A 16393-nucleotide genomic window follows, 5' to 3' on the forward strand; every position below is an offset into this window, starting at 1 on the left:
AGCCGAAGCAGAGATTTATCCTCGCAGATACTTGGAACAGAATTAGACCGATTAACCCTCAGGTTCCTTGGTTTGATCAAGTTTGGTTTAAAGGTGCTGTCCCAAAGCACTCTTTTACTCTGTGGCTAGCGTGTCTGGACGGACTCCCAACATCTAACCGCCTTCTCTCCTGGGGCTTACAAGTTGAGCCTACTTGTATTCTCTGTGAGATCTGGCATGAGACGAGGGATCATCTATTCCTTAGATGCCCCTACAGCCAAGACCTTTGGCACCTATGTGGCACAGCACTAGAGCCCAAAGAGTAGCTCGATCAAGGGATTCTTAATCGCTTGAGACCTACTTTCGCTTAATCAAGAGGTTTTGAAGCAAAAGCTCTTGAGACCGACTTCCTGATCGATGAAGTTAATCAAAATCGATGCAAGGGTTTTAAGAGAAAATCCTCTTTGATTAATATTAATATCAAAAGTATCGTACAAAAAACTCCAAGCGTGGCTTTATATAGAGAAGCCTAAATTATAATGCAACTAGGAAAAGGAAATTTAACTTAATCCTAAAAGATTAGCAAAAAGGAAAATCAAATAATTAAGTAAAATATAATTAAAATATTGTTGTGTTGCCGCCATTCAAGTAGATGCTGCTGCATCAGGTCCTCCGGGGTGAGAAGGATTCGCCCTCGAATCGTTAACGTCATCTTGAGGAATGAACTTGGACAGGAACCGTACATTAAAAACATCTGAGGTGTTGATATCAGGTGGCAATTCCAGGCGATACGCATTGTCATTGATGCGCTCAAGAACCTTGAGAGGACCAATCTTCTTTGCACGAAGTTTGTTGTAAGCTCCAGCAGGCATTCGATCTTTAGTCAAAACTGCCCATACAAGATCACCTTCTTCGAAAACCAGACGCCGACGATGTGCATCTGCTGCAGCCTTATAGCGCGAAGAAGAAGACGTCAAATTGGTGATAGTTTGCTCATGTACACCTGCAATTTCCTCCACAAAAGCCGCAGCATCACCATGGATACGAGTTCGATCAGGTAAGGTGGAAAGATCAATAGGGGCTCGCGGAACAATTCCATAGATCACCTGGAAAGGACTAAACCCAGAACTTCGATTAATCGCATGGTTGTGTGCAAACTCAGCTTGGGGAAGACGAGCATCCCACGTCTTGATTGCATCACCTACTAAGCAACGCAAGAGATTTCCCAAAGAACGGTTGACAACTTCGGTTTGTCCATCGGATTGGGATAATATGCAGAACTCATATCAAGACTAGTATTGAGAAGCTTCCACAGAGAACGCCAGAAATGACTCAGAAATCATGAATCTATGTCAGAAACAATCGAGCAAGGCAATCCATGCAGGCGATAGATTTCCCAAAAGAACAAAGTAGCGACCTGTACAGCATCTGTAGTCTTCTTACAAGGAATAAAGTGGACCATTTTAGAAAAACGATCGACCACCACAAAAATGGAATCGAATCCACGCTGGGTACGGGGAAGGCCTAAGACAAAGTCCATACTGATATTAATCCACAGCTGCGTAGGAATCGGTAAGGGCAAATATAACCCTGCATTTGTCGCATGACCTTTTGACTTTTGGCAAGTCACACAACGTTCCACAAAGCGTGAAACATCTCGACGCAAAGATGGCCAAAAGTAAGACGCAGAGACGAGTTGCAAAGTACGATCACGTCCCACATGACCTTCATTATGAAGCTCGCGAATGAGCTGGAGACGCAGGCTTCCTTCGGGAACACACAAGCGAGTACCTCGAAATAAGAATTCATCATGAAACGTAAAATCAGACGAAGTACCTGCTTGAGCAGCATGAAATACACGACCAAAGAAGGGATCATCGATGTAGAGATCAGCAAAAGCAGCAAATCCTGGCACAGACGTATGCAAGACGGATAGAACAAGCTGACGTCGACTTAAGGCATCGGAAACTTTATTCGAAGATCCAGATGTATGCTTGATAACAAAAGTGAATTGTTGGAGATAGGCGATCCATGAAGCATGACGTGAAGAAACCTTGTCTTGACTATTAAGGTGCTTCAATGCATCGTGATCCGTATACAAGACGAACTCTTTATGAAAGAGGTAATGACGCCAATGCTTGATAGCTTGTATCACGGCATAAAATTCAATATCATAAGTGTTGTACCGAGCACGAGCACCAGCCAACTTCTCACTAAAATAAGCAATGGGTTTGGACTTCTGACTCAATACGGCACCAATACCTGTCTTGGAAGCGTCACAATGCAACTCAAACACCAAAGAGAAGTCAGGAAGGGCGAGAATCGGAGCAGAACTTAACTTCGATTTGATCAAGGCAAATGCCTCAGAAGCCTCTGGCATCCAAGTAAAAGAGCCATCACGCTTACAATTAGTAATGGGAGCCATCAAGCTACTAAATTGTGGAACAAAGCGTCGGTAGAACGAAGCTAGCCCATGAAAACTCCGAATCTCAGAAATGGTCGTCGGAACAGGCCAAGTTTGAATTGCAGACACCTTAGAAGGATCCACAGCGAGACCCTTGGAAGACACAATGTAGCCGAGAAAGTGAACCTGAGGAGACCCAAATTCACACTTCTTCAAGGTGGCAAAGAGCTGATCGCGCCGCAAGACCAAAAGAACCTCGCGCAAGTGGCTAATATGATCCGACAATGAAGAGCTGAAGATCAAAATATCATCAAAGTAGACGACGACGAATTTGCCAATGAAAGGACGAAGAGCTTGATTCATGATCCTCATAAACGTACTTGGAGCATTAGATAACCCAAAAGGCATAACCATCCATTCAAAAAGTCCCTCACGAGTCTTGAAAGCTGTTTTCCACTCGTCTCCTGGTCGAATATGGATTTGGTGATACCCACTCTTCAGATCAAGTTTAGAGAAAACTGTTGCTGTACCAATCTGGTCAAGTAAATCATCAAGACGGGGAATAGGGAAACGGTAACGAACGGTGATCTTATTGATAGCACGACTATCCACACACATCCTCCACGTACCATCTTTCTTAGGAATGAGTAACGCCGGAACTGCACAAGGACTGAGACTTTCGCGAAGAAATCCTTTAGTAACCAACTCTTCCACCTGCTTACGAAACTCCTCATGTTCGGAAGGGCTCATTCGATAGTGTGGGCGATTCGGAAGAGAAGCATCGGGAACCAAGTCAATACGATGCTGAATATCACAAAGTGGTGGCAACCCAGGAGGGAGATCGTCTGGAAAAACATCTGCAAACTCCTGCAATAAGGGTTCAAACGCAGAAGGTACACTGTGAAGAGGAAGAGGGCAAACTGGAACCGTTAGCAAGACAAGCACCTGCCCTATGGTACGCATTTCACTCTCAAATGGTGCACGTTGTAAGAATAGAACCGGACTAGGAGATACAGGAGGCGGAGATGGTGGAGATGGTTTCAACACAAAGGTACGGTTATTGAGACGCAAGGTATAAGTGTTGAGAAATCCATCATGAATAACTCGTCGATCAAACTCCCAAGGACGGCCCAACAGCAGATGACAAGCGTCCATTGGAACAACATCGCAGTAAATCTGATCCCTGTAGGCATCACTGATCGAAAACTGAACTAACGCACGCCGAGTGACTGAGATTTCGTTCCCCTGTTGAAGCCAGGCGAGCTTATAAGGAGATGGGTGAGGTTCAACTTCAAGTTGTAGCTTAGGAATGGCAGACTCTGCGATCACGTTTTCACAGCTACCTGAATCAATGATGAAAGTGCATACTTTGCCGTTAATCGTACAACACGAAGAGAAAAGTTGCTTGCGTTGCGGAAACTCATCAGGTGCACGAGGAGTTAGACACATGCGACGAACCATTAACATAGGACCGATGTCTGCTTCTAATTCTTCGGGTTCACCTTCATCGGAGTCGTCATAAACAACTTCGACGTCGCGACCTGTAGCATCTAACAACAAACCACGTTGATTGCGAGTTGGGCATGCTGCTTGTCGATGACCGGGCTCACCACAAGAGAAACAGCGAAGAGTGCCTGGTCGGTTATTGCGAACAGCATCGGTTGGAGGTAAGGTCGATTCTTTCTTAACCGGAAGAGGCTCGACTGCTGTAGTTGGAGCGTTTGGTGTGAACGGTGTACGAGACGTGCGAGAAGAGCTCCAATTTGAAAAGTTGCTTCTGGTCTGGGCTTCGACGGTCAGCGCTTGTTGATGAGCTTCAGATACGGTGAGTGGATGAAACAGGTTAAGGGTGTGCTGAATATTTTGTTTCAGACCACCAATAAACCGAGCCACAAGTTGAGCTTCTGTATCTTGGATATCAATTCGAGTCAGGAGCTGAAAAAAATCAGTAGAATAATCCTCGACAGAACGATTCCCTTGACGGAGGTGATGGAGTTTCTGAAACATAATCTGGTCATAGTTGTAAGGTAAGAAGGTTTTTCGCAGCTTTGACTTGAGTTTATCCCAATCCATGATTTTTGGTTTTCCCGAACGAGCACGAGAAAGCTTTAACTGAGTCCACCAAGCAGCGGCATGGTTACGAAAACGCATCGCAATGACTGGAACACAACGATCAAGAGGCACATGTTTGAACTCTAGAATTTCGTCAACAATGACGATCCAGTCCAACAATTCCTCTGCAACTTGATTACCATGAAATTCTGGAATTTCAAATTTGAAACTCTGCTCCCAGCGGTCATTGTGGTTTCGTTCCACGCGAGCATCACGATGATCTGCAAAAGGGTTGTCTGTGTGGATAGAGCCATCATCCTCGTCCTGGTCGTCATCGTGTCGTGGATTCTGACGGGCTAAATTGATGGCGTGAACTGCAGCTGTGAGATTCTGCACTTGAGCTTGAAGCTCGGCCAAGGATTGGCGAGTCAGCTCGTTCTCTGTGGGGGGAACAATTCTTCGGGGACGAGCCATCGTAGGAGGAGCGTAGCAAAGCTCTGATACCAACCTGGCGCAGCACTAGAGCCCAAAGAGTAGCTCGATCAAGTGATTCTTAATCGCTTGAGACCTACTTTCGCTCAATCAAGAGGTTTTGAAGCAAAAGCTCTTGAGACCGACTTCCTGATCGATGAAGTTAATCAAAATCGATGCAAGGGTTTTAAGAGAAAATCCTCTTTGATTAATATTAAGATCAAAAGTATCGTACAAAAAACTCCAAGTGTGGCTTTATATAGAGAAGCCTAAATTATAATGCAACTAGGAAAAAGAAATTTAACTTAATCCTAAAAGATTAGCAAAAAGGAAAATCAAATAATTAAGTAAAATATAATTAAAATGTTGTTGTGTTGCCGCCATTCAAGTAGATGCTGCTGCATCACTATGTTCTGAGAAGCTTCTTCTCAGGTTCACCGGTTTCTCGAGTTGGGATGTGTTCTTAAATTGGATGAAAGACCATCCTCAAGTGTAAGATCTTTCCTGGCTAAGGAAGATCGCGGGTCAGGCGATTATCTATGGTATTTGGTGGAAACAGAATAACAGGTTATTCTCAAACTCTCACACTCTAGATGAAATCTTTTTCAAATCTATCGATCGTGGAATCCGCAATACGTGCTCTGCTAGGCGTCATATTCCTCAAAATATAGAGATGCTCTAAGTCTATGGTTTTGGAACTCCTTCCGGTAATTTTTCTTGCTTGTGCCCAGGTATGTTAAACCGGGTGGTTTATCGTTGTTGTATGCACCATTTTTTTTCCTTATGTAACAGTCTTTTTATGGAATACAGTTATCAAATTTTTTTTTTAAAAAAAGTATACTCCCAGACGGCGCTCAAAAGGAAATGCATGAGTCCAAAGCATAAAATAGAGTCTATTTGAATGGTCGAATCGCCTATCTCATGTTCGCCGACAATCCTAGCAACATCACTATTCCACATAACTAACAAATTTAACTGTCATATGGATACCAAAGATCTGTCCCAACAGTCGAATAATGCACATTGTTGAAAAAAATTATATTGTTCAACAAATGTCACTGTCACAACATCACATACTCCAAAGCTGTGGCAGCTGGTTCCTGCCAAGATTTGTTTTTGCGGGAATGACGGTCCGAAGTGACGCTCTGATTGCCCGTTTGGCCTCCCTTGTCGATGGTTGTAAGCTTGTCCGTTACGGAAACCGGAAATCCTGTTAGTTCTCGGAGAAGCTATAGGTGTCTCACTCCTAAGGTTTGTGGGCTGGCCTTGGGATGATGCTCGTGGCAACAATGATGAGAGCTCTAGTTCTTCGGGGCTACGACAAAAACGGGATGGTCTGCGTTTTGGCGTGTGACTGCTGCTTTCTCATTTGGTGTTGTTTCAGTTTTAATTTTCTTGTCTCACAGACCATCTTTCTTAGCCTTTTGTTGTTGTTTACTGTTTGTTTGTCATTGTTTCGTAGTTTTTCGGTTAATCTATTTTCTTTATAGTCTCTGTAATTTCTGTCAAAAACCAAAAATTGGTAATTTATATACTTATTTGTGTAGTGATTTGCTTACGTGTCGCCCTCATAGCGAGTTTCACCGCTTTTCGCTTACGTGTCAGCTCCAAAATGAGTTTCGATCGCAAAAAGACCGTTTAGCCCTATTTTCCAATTACATGTCATTTTTTAATTGGTTCTCATCTGATGACGTGTCAAAAAAAATTTAAAACAAACCGATCTAAATTATTATGGTTAAATGTTTAATTTCGTATTCAATTAAACCGTTTTTAAAATAAGATTAAACCAAAATCTAGACAAAAAAAATAAAAGCGTTTTAATTTTTTTAAAAAAATAAAAAACGAAGTTTACCATTTCTAATGTTTCAAAAACGTTTTCTTAAATAAAATAAAAAAAAGAAATTTACCATTTCTAATATTTTTGAAATAATCAAAAAATCTAACTAAAATATTAACTAAAATTTAGTATAAATATAGGAAGAGTTTCAGATTTAACCCATATTTCAAAGTCAAACACAAAACTAACCTCTTTTTTTTCTCTCTCCAACTTTTGTTATTTTCTCACAATTTTATCCTTCCCACTTAAACTTTTATCGAAAATGCCATTATACATCTAATAAATCGATTTTTCTTTAATTGGCTAAAGTCTTCTTGGACCTTCTAAAGACTTTTTAATTACGAGAATGCCATCGTCTTCATTACCTTCAACCACCATGAACAACCATGAAAATGGAATAAATGCTTATCAACCTGTTTTAAAGCTGTAATAAAACAAATATCTAAGCTCATTCACTCATAACCTTGCTCATTCTATCATAATTCCTTCTCCAAAACATCTGGGCATAGTTGCAATGCTTCGCGCCATCCTTTTGCGATGAATTCTGGTTTACTCGACAGCTGGGTTGTTTAATTTCAGTGAAATCCTAAGTTCTGGGTAGATAAGAGAAACTTAGGGGAGCTCAATTTTGTCAAAGGTAATCCTTGCACTTCAATTTCTCCACATTTCTGTTTTTATATCGCGAAAGTAGACTTCTCGTGAACTATACTGAAGTCTATGAGTCAACATAAGGTTATTTTTGCAATTGACTTATTAAAAAGTAGACTTCTTTAAACCTCACGAGAAGTCTACTCGATATCCTTTGAAAACAAAAAAAATCATAGTAGACTTCCTCTGACGGCTTAAGAAGTCTACGAAAGAAAAGAGGTTATTTTTGTAGTTGACCGTATTTTGACTTTTTAATGTAGAAGTCTACTGTTTACGTCTGCACACGAAGTCTACATTTAAGTTACTTTTGTAGTTTGACCAAAAACGTATAGGTCATTTTTGTGTTTGACTTATGTTTGTCAAAAGTAAAAAAATTAAAAAATTTTCAAAAAGCTTCAGTAGACTTCACAAAGAAGTCTACAAACTGTAGACTTCTCAGTGAAGTCTACCTATTGTGTTCGGTCAAACTTAGAAGGAATATTTTTTTGAGTAGACTTCACTGTGAAGTCTACTCAAAAAATTCAATTGCAAAAATAACCTATTTTGTTCCGTAGACTTCTATTTAAAAAGTAGACTTCAAACGTAGACTGCCAAAGAAGTCTACTCTTACATGAAGTCTACAATAGAAGTATACTGTGTTAGTCAATGCGGTGGTCAAATGCAAAAGTAACCTTTTTTGCCTGAAGTCTACACCTGAAGTCTACTGAAGGAAAAGTCAACGGAATGGTCAATTGCAAAAATAACCTTTTTTTTAGTAGACTTCAGTAGTAGACTTCTCAATAAAAAAGTAGACTTCTCCTCCAGTCTACATTCGAAGTCTAAATAAGAAGTCTACTTTCCTATGTTTTTTTTAAAACGCGTTTTAAGCAAATGTATAAAATATTTTTCAAACTTTTTGATTCAGAATTGCCTCTTATTAGGTGATTGAGCTACCCATTGAATTTTATCTCATTTCATTGGATATTCATGGTGGAATCAGAAGTTTCAATTTTTAAGATACTTAGCTTATAAACGTAGACTTCGTAGTGAAGTCTACGTTCTAAGTCTGCACTAGAAGTCTACGTTTAGACGTTTTTGTAAAAACGCCATTTAAGCAAATCTATAAAAAAAATTTCAAATTTTTTTGTTTACAATTGTTTATTAATTAGTGATTGAACTACCTAGGGTTTTTTATTCCGTTTAATTGAATATTTCTTGTTGAATCAGAATTTTCGATTTTTAAGGTACTCAGCTTATCAAAGTAGACTTTATCGTGAAGTCTACTTTGATACAAAAAGTCTCTATGCAGTGTTTGCTAAAACGGTTTATATGGTTATTTTTCAGAGGATGGCTCAAATTCCAGTTGTGTACGGTGAGTGGAAGTTTAAGGAGAAGTCATGGCATTTTGTTGTTGACATTGGCAAAGGTGGAAGAATGTGGTTTTGAACGATGGTTGCACCTTTGGGCAGCTTACTGAAATGGCGCGAGATGATTATAACTTGGGCAAGAGGACTGAGATCATCGAGTTAACCTATGCACTACCAGTCTCAATGTTGCAAAATATGGCTCCAGATACACCTCCAATGCATGTCACCATGATAGACAAGTTTCAAGCTTGATTGCGTTAAGCAGAGTACATTTGTTACGCCTTTGTGTGTCCTGTCGAGTGGAGATGGATACTGAGGAGAACCAGGAACGATCAGATGAAGAGTTTGGTGAAGATGTTGAGGAAAATTCAGAACATTCAACCGATGATGAGGCAGACAGTTCTGATGTGAACGACGATGGAGAAGATGTCGACGATGCAGCTTACTCTGACGGAGAAGATTACAGTGTCTACGGAAAAGTGAAAGATGAAGATGATGATGAAGATGAAGTCTGTATTGAAAAGTTCAGAACCCGATATGGTGAAACAGGGAGCACGCCCATGTCATGGTCTGATAATATATATGTTGGGGCAAGTTTCCCTACAAAAGAGAAGTTGTTATCAGAGGTTAGACTGACTGCCATAATGTTAAAATTTGCTTTTAAAACACAGAAGTCTACCAAGAACCTGTTTGTGGCTAAATGTCGAGTGGAAGGATGTGCATGGATGGTTAGAGCGAGCGTGAAGAATGAGGCATCCACTTTTTGGGTGACAAAATATGTGAAAGACCACACATGTTCAATAGCCCATCGAATGGCTCACCGTGGGAAGTCTACTCCTAAGTATATTGGCCAGCTTTTTATAAGCTATTTCGGCATAATTGATGGACTTACACCAGAACATGTCAGGGTTTCAATGAAGCATATGTTTAGCATCAGGATGGATTACACTACCTCTTACAGATCTTTGATATATGCCCAACAATTGGTCAGAGGAACAGCTGAAGATGGATATGCGAGTCTACCAGCTTACCTACATTCAGTGAACAAAGCCAATCCGGGAACTGTATCAGCTCTTCATGTAGATTCGAATAACAAATTAAAATATCTATTTCTCGCATTTGGAGCATCGATTGCTGGTTTTCAGTACATGAGAAGAGTTATTGTGGTTGATGGCTGTCATCTAACAGGGAAATACGAGGGTACTTTGTTGGTTGCCACCGCACAAGATGGAAACTTTCAGATTTTTCCTTTGGCCTTTGGAATTGTTGATGGTGAAGATGATGCTTCATGGGAATGGTTTTTTTCTAAACTGCGTGAATGTGTCTCAGATGGTTATCCTTTGGTGATAGTTTCTGACAGACATATTTCTATTAAGAAAGCTTGTGAAACTATTTTCCCATGGGCAAAACGAGGGATCTGCTACTACCATCTACAACATAACATAGTAACAAAGTTTAGGGGGAAGCAGCTGTTGTACTTGGTTAAACGTGTGGCTTATGCTTACAACCTCTATGACTACAACCGGTACATGGCGGAGCTGAGACAGATCAAGCCTGACCTTGCTGACTATTTGGAAGAAGCTGATGTCTCTCTTTGGTCCCGAGTTCATTTTGTTGGAGACAGATACAATATTAAGACTAGCAATGTTGCAGAGTCTATAAATGCTGCACTTAAGAAGGCCCATGGCTATCCCATTTCATTCCTCTTGGATTTCATCCGAGAGAAGCTCGGTCGGTGGTTTTTAAAACGCAGAGAGGATGCTTTGAGTCTCACAACACATAATACTCGGGGAGTGGAGTATTTGCTGGCGATTCGTGGACATTATGCAGATGCAATGGAGGTGGACCGAATTGACACTTGGAGATACTATGTGAAAGGAGGAACCAGGAATTGTATTGTTGATTTGGAACATGGAATGTGTGAATGTGGTGTGTTTTACATCGAGAAGATCCCATGTTCACATGCTATTGCAGCTGCATTAGCCGGTGGGATATCTGTGGATTCTCTTGTATGTCCGACTTACTCAAAAAAACTACTTGTTTGCAGCATACTCTGCCAACATATATCCCCAAATTTCAGAGGTCCAAGGAGGCCCAACTTCAATATGTCTGCCACCAGACATTCGCCGTGCACCCGGCAGACGGAAGAAGTCTCGGTGGCAATCATGGCTAGAAATTGCTAGGAGGAAAAGCAAAAAGCCAAGGAAGCTGCACAAAGTATACAGCTGCTCCCAATGCAAGCAACCTGGTCATACCCTACCGAATTGTGTAAGTTGAGCTAAACTCGAATAACTATGTTGCAATTTTTATTTAATATACTTAGCCGTCGAAGATTCACCAGGAAAATAACAAGAAGGCTCCAGAATAGGAAGACAAAGCATCTATTGTTCTCAAAGAAGTCATCTATTGGTGAAGTCTACTTTCGAAGTCTACTATGTGTGTGATATTTTGGTACAACGGTTATGTTTGAAACGACTTCATATATGTAACTGTTCTAACGACTTTAACGGTGCGTATAACCGTTGTACCTGTTTGTGTTCTGTATTTCTGCTTATAAATTCTCGGGTTTAGACAAATTATAGGCTCATTCCAGACCCATTTGAAGATGTCGAACCCCTTAAACTTTAACTCTCTCCCTTCCGACATTCTGTGGGATATCCTCTTAAAAATCACTTCTCGTTCCTACGGTGGGCTCTGTAGAGCAAGAGTCTCCTCCAAACATCGAAATGAGATTTCTAATGAAGAGGGTTTTTTAAGAGTCGTTGATCTAATAACTTTGACGATTCCATGGGTCTGGGATCAACATGGGAGGGTTGACGTTTTCTTTCGGCGCTGTTTGGAGTGTGGAAATCCTACAGCGCAATACCTACGAGCCGTTTCTCTAATCTTCTATGAAGATAGCATCCAAGAAGGATTTAACTTAATAAAGGTGTCATCAAATGGAGGATGCCTCATGGCAACTTACTCCATGGTTATGTTCGCTTTAACCATGGATGGTAGCCATGATGTATTTAACCACATTCGTGGTATAGTTCCGGCAGAGGCAACGAAGATGCGGAAGACTATGCAGCACATAAACAGGTGTCCGACCACATATAAGAAGCCTGACGCGTTTCACGAACCGGTCTTCCATGTTTTTGATAAGGCACAATCAAGGAGTTGTGCTTGTATGAATCTGCCAAACCAGCACTGGATGGATGATGAACGCCTCGTGGACTCATATGGTGAAAAACTCTGCAGTCCTTGCTTCTGGAAGTTGGAATGTGCCTTATTCTGGAAAACAATTCCTGGATTTGCAAATGAATGGCCGCAGTGAAATTAGTTGACTCCATGTTTTATGTTTTTTGGGTTTACTTATATGTTTACATGACTATGGTAGACTTCGTTTGTAGACTTCGTTTGTAGACTTATAATTCTTATTTTAATAAAACTTTTTCCTTGTACACTTTTTCCGTCTACACTTTCTGGTATACTCGAAAATTACAGAACTTAATCAGTTGTAAGGGTGAAATCGAAAATTAGAAATACTAACATGTTAATAGACTTAGTAGACTTCAGTACGGATACAATTACAACTTAGTAGACTTCAGTCAAAGACTTCAGTCGTAGACTTCAGTCAAAGACTTCAGTCGTAGACTTCAGTTTGAGTACAATATCCTAAACAAAAATACAACATATTTGGCAAGTTAATTATGAGATAGGTGGCCAAAAAACTTCCACACCTATCATCTACCAATTGCTAAAATGACCTCCAATCACAGTGAAGGTCATTTATGCAAGTAGCCCAAAAGTTGCCATAAAATTCAAAGTTAGTTTTAAGAACGGAAACACTAAGCTTGCCTATCATAAACATCCAGCCCGGTTGCATCTAGCTTATCATGGCCCTTACATCCTGTTTCGTCATAGATCTCTGCAGCCATTTTCTCCCTGATTTTTCGCATGTTTTTATCGCAGAGTTCCGGAGGAAATGGCAAATCCAATGCATGACACTCGATGTACTTCAGGCAGTACACTCCGCAATCACCACTCTGAATGTTTTGAGGTATCTCCGTACCTGGTACTCGCGAATGGGTGAACGGCGTGTAGGGGAATCTCCACTTGTCATCGTCAGGTGCACAGGTCTGAAGAAGGTAGGGTATCATAACCGCAAGAGGCTCCACAGCTTCAGCAATTTGTTCGTCAGATGCATGTTTGGTTCGCGCATGGCTATCCCAAACCGTGATATGCTTGGTCACAAATGAGACCCATATTGCTACCCAATGGTCCTCCCTAATGTGCAACATGGAGTATAACGAGTCCACATCATATGCCCACGTCTTCTTAGTTTGGCAGTAGATAGGTAATTCGCCAGTGTAGTACGAATATGCTCCAGGCGGCAGAAGTTTGCCAGACCCATCTGTATTCGGCTCGGATTTTTTGAAGTCTTCGTAGTCACGCCTCCAAACAGTAGCAAACATGGAGTTCAGGAAGCAAATCCGGTCGGATACAAACCACTCCGGATGCTTGGATAATCGCAGCCTGAGTAGGTTGATGTAAGCTTCCATGTGCTGCACATTGGTGAAAATAAGAAATGAGTGAAGTCTGCAAACGAAGTCTATTATAGAAGTCTACGGAAGAAGTCTACGGAAGAAGTCTACGGAAGAAGTCTAACCACGAAGTCTACTATGAGAAAGTAAAACACTAACCGTATCAGCTAGCCATTTCGTCGGTGTCCGGAGAATGTAATACCAATCGATCGAAGAGTTTCTTGGGCGTTTTGGCCAGGCACTGTACAAGTGAAAGAGTTAGAAAGGAAAAAATACTATGAGGAAGTCTACTTACATACGTATAGAAGTCTACTTACGGGTTTGATTTGATAAAGTTCATTAGAGTGGTATGCTTCGCCCTGACACCGGTTTGATCAAAAGGATCATATCCACGGGCACGGCCGGAGTGAGATGCCGACGATGGAATGATGGCCTTTGCGGTGCTGTTTCCTAAGAAGGGACTCTTCTGTGTTGCAGCCAGCTGGCGGTGTCGGGCACTCGTTGCTCGGGTAACTAGCTGAGCCGCTTCTCTGGCTTTGGCATTTTTGGCAAGTGCAACCGCGTCGAAGTCTACATCACACGTCTTCGGGTCAATTTCACAAATACTAGGCTCTGGGGTCTCTTCTTCATTCACGGCAGCCTTCTTTCCTTTTGCATCCTCGGGGGCGTTAACACTCTCACACGCACCAACGTTGACATTAGCTTTCATCGGAGCATCATCTTTCTCTGAATTACTCTGCCGTTTATTGTCAGAAACATGCATAAATATACAAATGAGTACACCAATGCTATAATTTAGTAACATGTTTTATCATAGTCTGAAAATTGTAAGCAACAAGTTTTGAAACATAAGTAAATAATCTCACATGGTACATAACAGTAGTAAACATGTTCGAATTCAAATGACATTAGTATTAAGTGTTCCTAACTTTGTGTGATCTTGTTCACATGTAATGTTTTCGTATAGGCGGAGGGTTTTTGGAACTAACCCCTTCATGCTTCTTGGATCCAGTGCCCTGCTGCTGGGTTGGCTCTTCCTCAGTGTGCTTCGCCGACCCCGTAGTCAACTCTTCTACCGCACGCTCTACAGATTCAACCTTCTCGGTGAGAAGTTTGATCTGCTTTTCACAGCTACCAAGACCATTCAGCATCTTGGTTGAAAAGCTTTTGAAGCATTGGTCGAAGTGCGCTTTCATAGTAGCGACAACTCCGACCCCTTCATCACCAACGAATGATGCGGCAGATGCAGAGGCTGTGCGGGATCTCTTGCTACTTGATTCATCTGAGGGAAGGCTCCTCTTTCCGGCTTCTGACTTGATGATGTGTGCACCCAAAACACCTTCCAAAGGCCAATGGTTTTTTGAGAACTTGAAATTGGGGTCATGGAGTGCATTGACAATCTTGACAATATCTGGATCCTGTTCGTCATCATCCCACACGGGAAACATATCCGCCAAGTCCTTAGCCACGCAGCACTGTATGCGAGCCTAGAAAAACACAATTAATAAATGGATTTTGGGCCATATGAAGCCTCAGAAAACTACGTATGAAGTCTACTCCTGAAGTCTAACAATGAAGTCTACTCCTGAAGTCTAACACAGAAGTCTACACCTGAATGTCAAACACTATTAATTATACATATAGAAGTCTACACATGAAGTCTACTTCTGAAGTCTACATTGGAAACTCATTACTACATAGAAGTCTACTACACTAATACAGTACCTGTTTTAGCATGTTGGCTTTGACGTTCTTTCATCCTCTGGATCCTTTGTAAGCCAGCAAAAGAGGTTCTTCAGTAACATTTGGCAATGGTTCGCCAAATTCAGCAGCAAAATCCGGTAGAGCATAGTACACCCACACTTGAAGAGCTTGCACAAATCCTTCTATATGAATGTTTTTGCTGAGATCTTTCTCCTTAACAGAATTAATCAAATGCTGAAAAGCAATTCTTCACCATGGAAACTCCTTAAAACCTTCGAGATCCATCACTAGTCTGGCATGGTTGACATTTGTGGATGAGCCGGGTCTCGTTGCCACTATGAAACCAGCGTAGATCCCAAGATAACCCAACCGCATCCTATCATCACGAGACCATGATGAGCAGTTGGAACAGGCTTCAATAATTTCGGTAGTGCTTGGGCCCAACTCGGCATCGACCCCCATTAGCTCCCAAAATGCACGCGTGTCATCTTCAAGCGCAAGATCAGTTAAAGCCAAGTCATCCACGTACCCGCAGTTGAGTCCGGTGATCTCCTCAAACTCATGCAATGAAAACCGAATTGGAGTGGTACCAATGAGGCTCCATATCTCGTACCTCTGCTTGCAAACTATCTGAAAGGTCAGCATGTGGTGCACCAGCCTAGAAGCCCAACCAAAATCCAACTCGTGGAACTTTAAAAAGACACCCAACGGTGACTCGTAAATCTCTTCCCATTCATCCTCCTCTAGAGCTGACTTTAGTGCAGGGACCAGCCTATAATCATCAGCGTAATAGCCGATGCTTTTATCCGGGACTGGCTCAAACTCTTTGGTGTAAAGTCTTCTGGGGAATTCAGAGGCCATTATCTAACAAAGATTCCTGCATCAACGGTAACAAAGCTCTAATGAGAAAAACTAGTAACGGTTTGAAACTATACCCGAATGAAGTCTACATTTTCAAAATGAAGTCTACTTTATCAAAATGAAGTCTACTTTCCCAAAATGAAGTCTACTTTCCCAAAATGAAGTCTACTTTCCCAATATGTGAAGTCTACTTTCAGTAAAAGAAGTCTACTTTCACAAAGAGAAGTCTACTTTCACTAAATGAAGTCTACTTTCACAAAATGAAGTCTACTTTCACAAAATGAAGTCTACTTTCACATTCTAAGTACAATCCGAGTCGCGAAGTCTACTGAAGCCAACCGAAGCAATCTTAACATTAAAAAAACAGTATATGAAGCAATCAAAACATCATAAATACTACATATGAAGTCTACAGAACCCAACCGAAGCAATCAATACATGATAAATACTGTATATGAAGTCAATCTACAAAGTTTAGAGTGTTACCGCCTTTATTAGATGCAGCTGGTGCCGAGAAAATACAACCAGATCTGGTAAAAAAACCTAATTCAAACCCGACGGAACA

General features: G+C 41.3%; 1 protein-coding gene across 1 annotated transcript; it reads left to right on the forward strand.

The window, feature by feature from the left end:
* Positions 1-9042: 9042 nt before the first annotated feature.
* LOC112088127 lies at positions 9043-10920 on the forward strand. Its single transcript, XM_024158284.1, has 2 exons — positions 9043-9937; positions 10067-10920. The coding sequence occupies exons 1-2, from the start codon at positions 9043-9045 to the stop codon at positions 10918-10920; spliced, it is 1749 nt and encodes a 582-aa protein (XP_024014052.1).
* Positions 10921-16393: the final 5473 nt, after the last annotated feature.

Source organism: Eutrema salsugineum, unplaced genomic scaffold (assembly GCF_000478725.1).
Source record: "Eutrema salsugineum unplaced genomic scaffold, Eutsalg1_0 scaffold_15, whole genome shotgun sequence".
NCBI classification, from domain to species: Eukaryota; Viridiplantae; Streptophyta; class Magnoliopsida; order Brassicales; family Brassicaceae; genus Eutrema; species Eutrema salsugineum.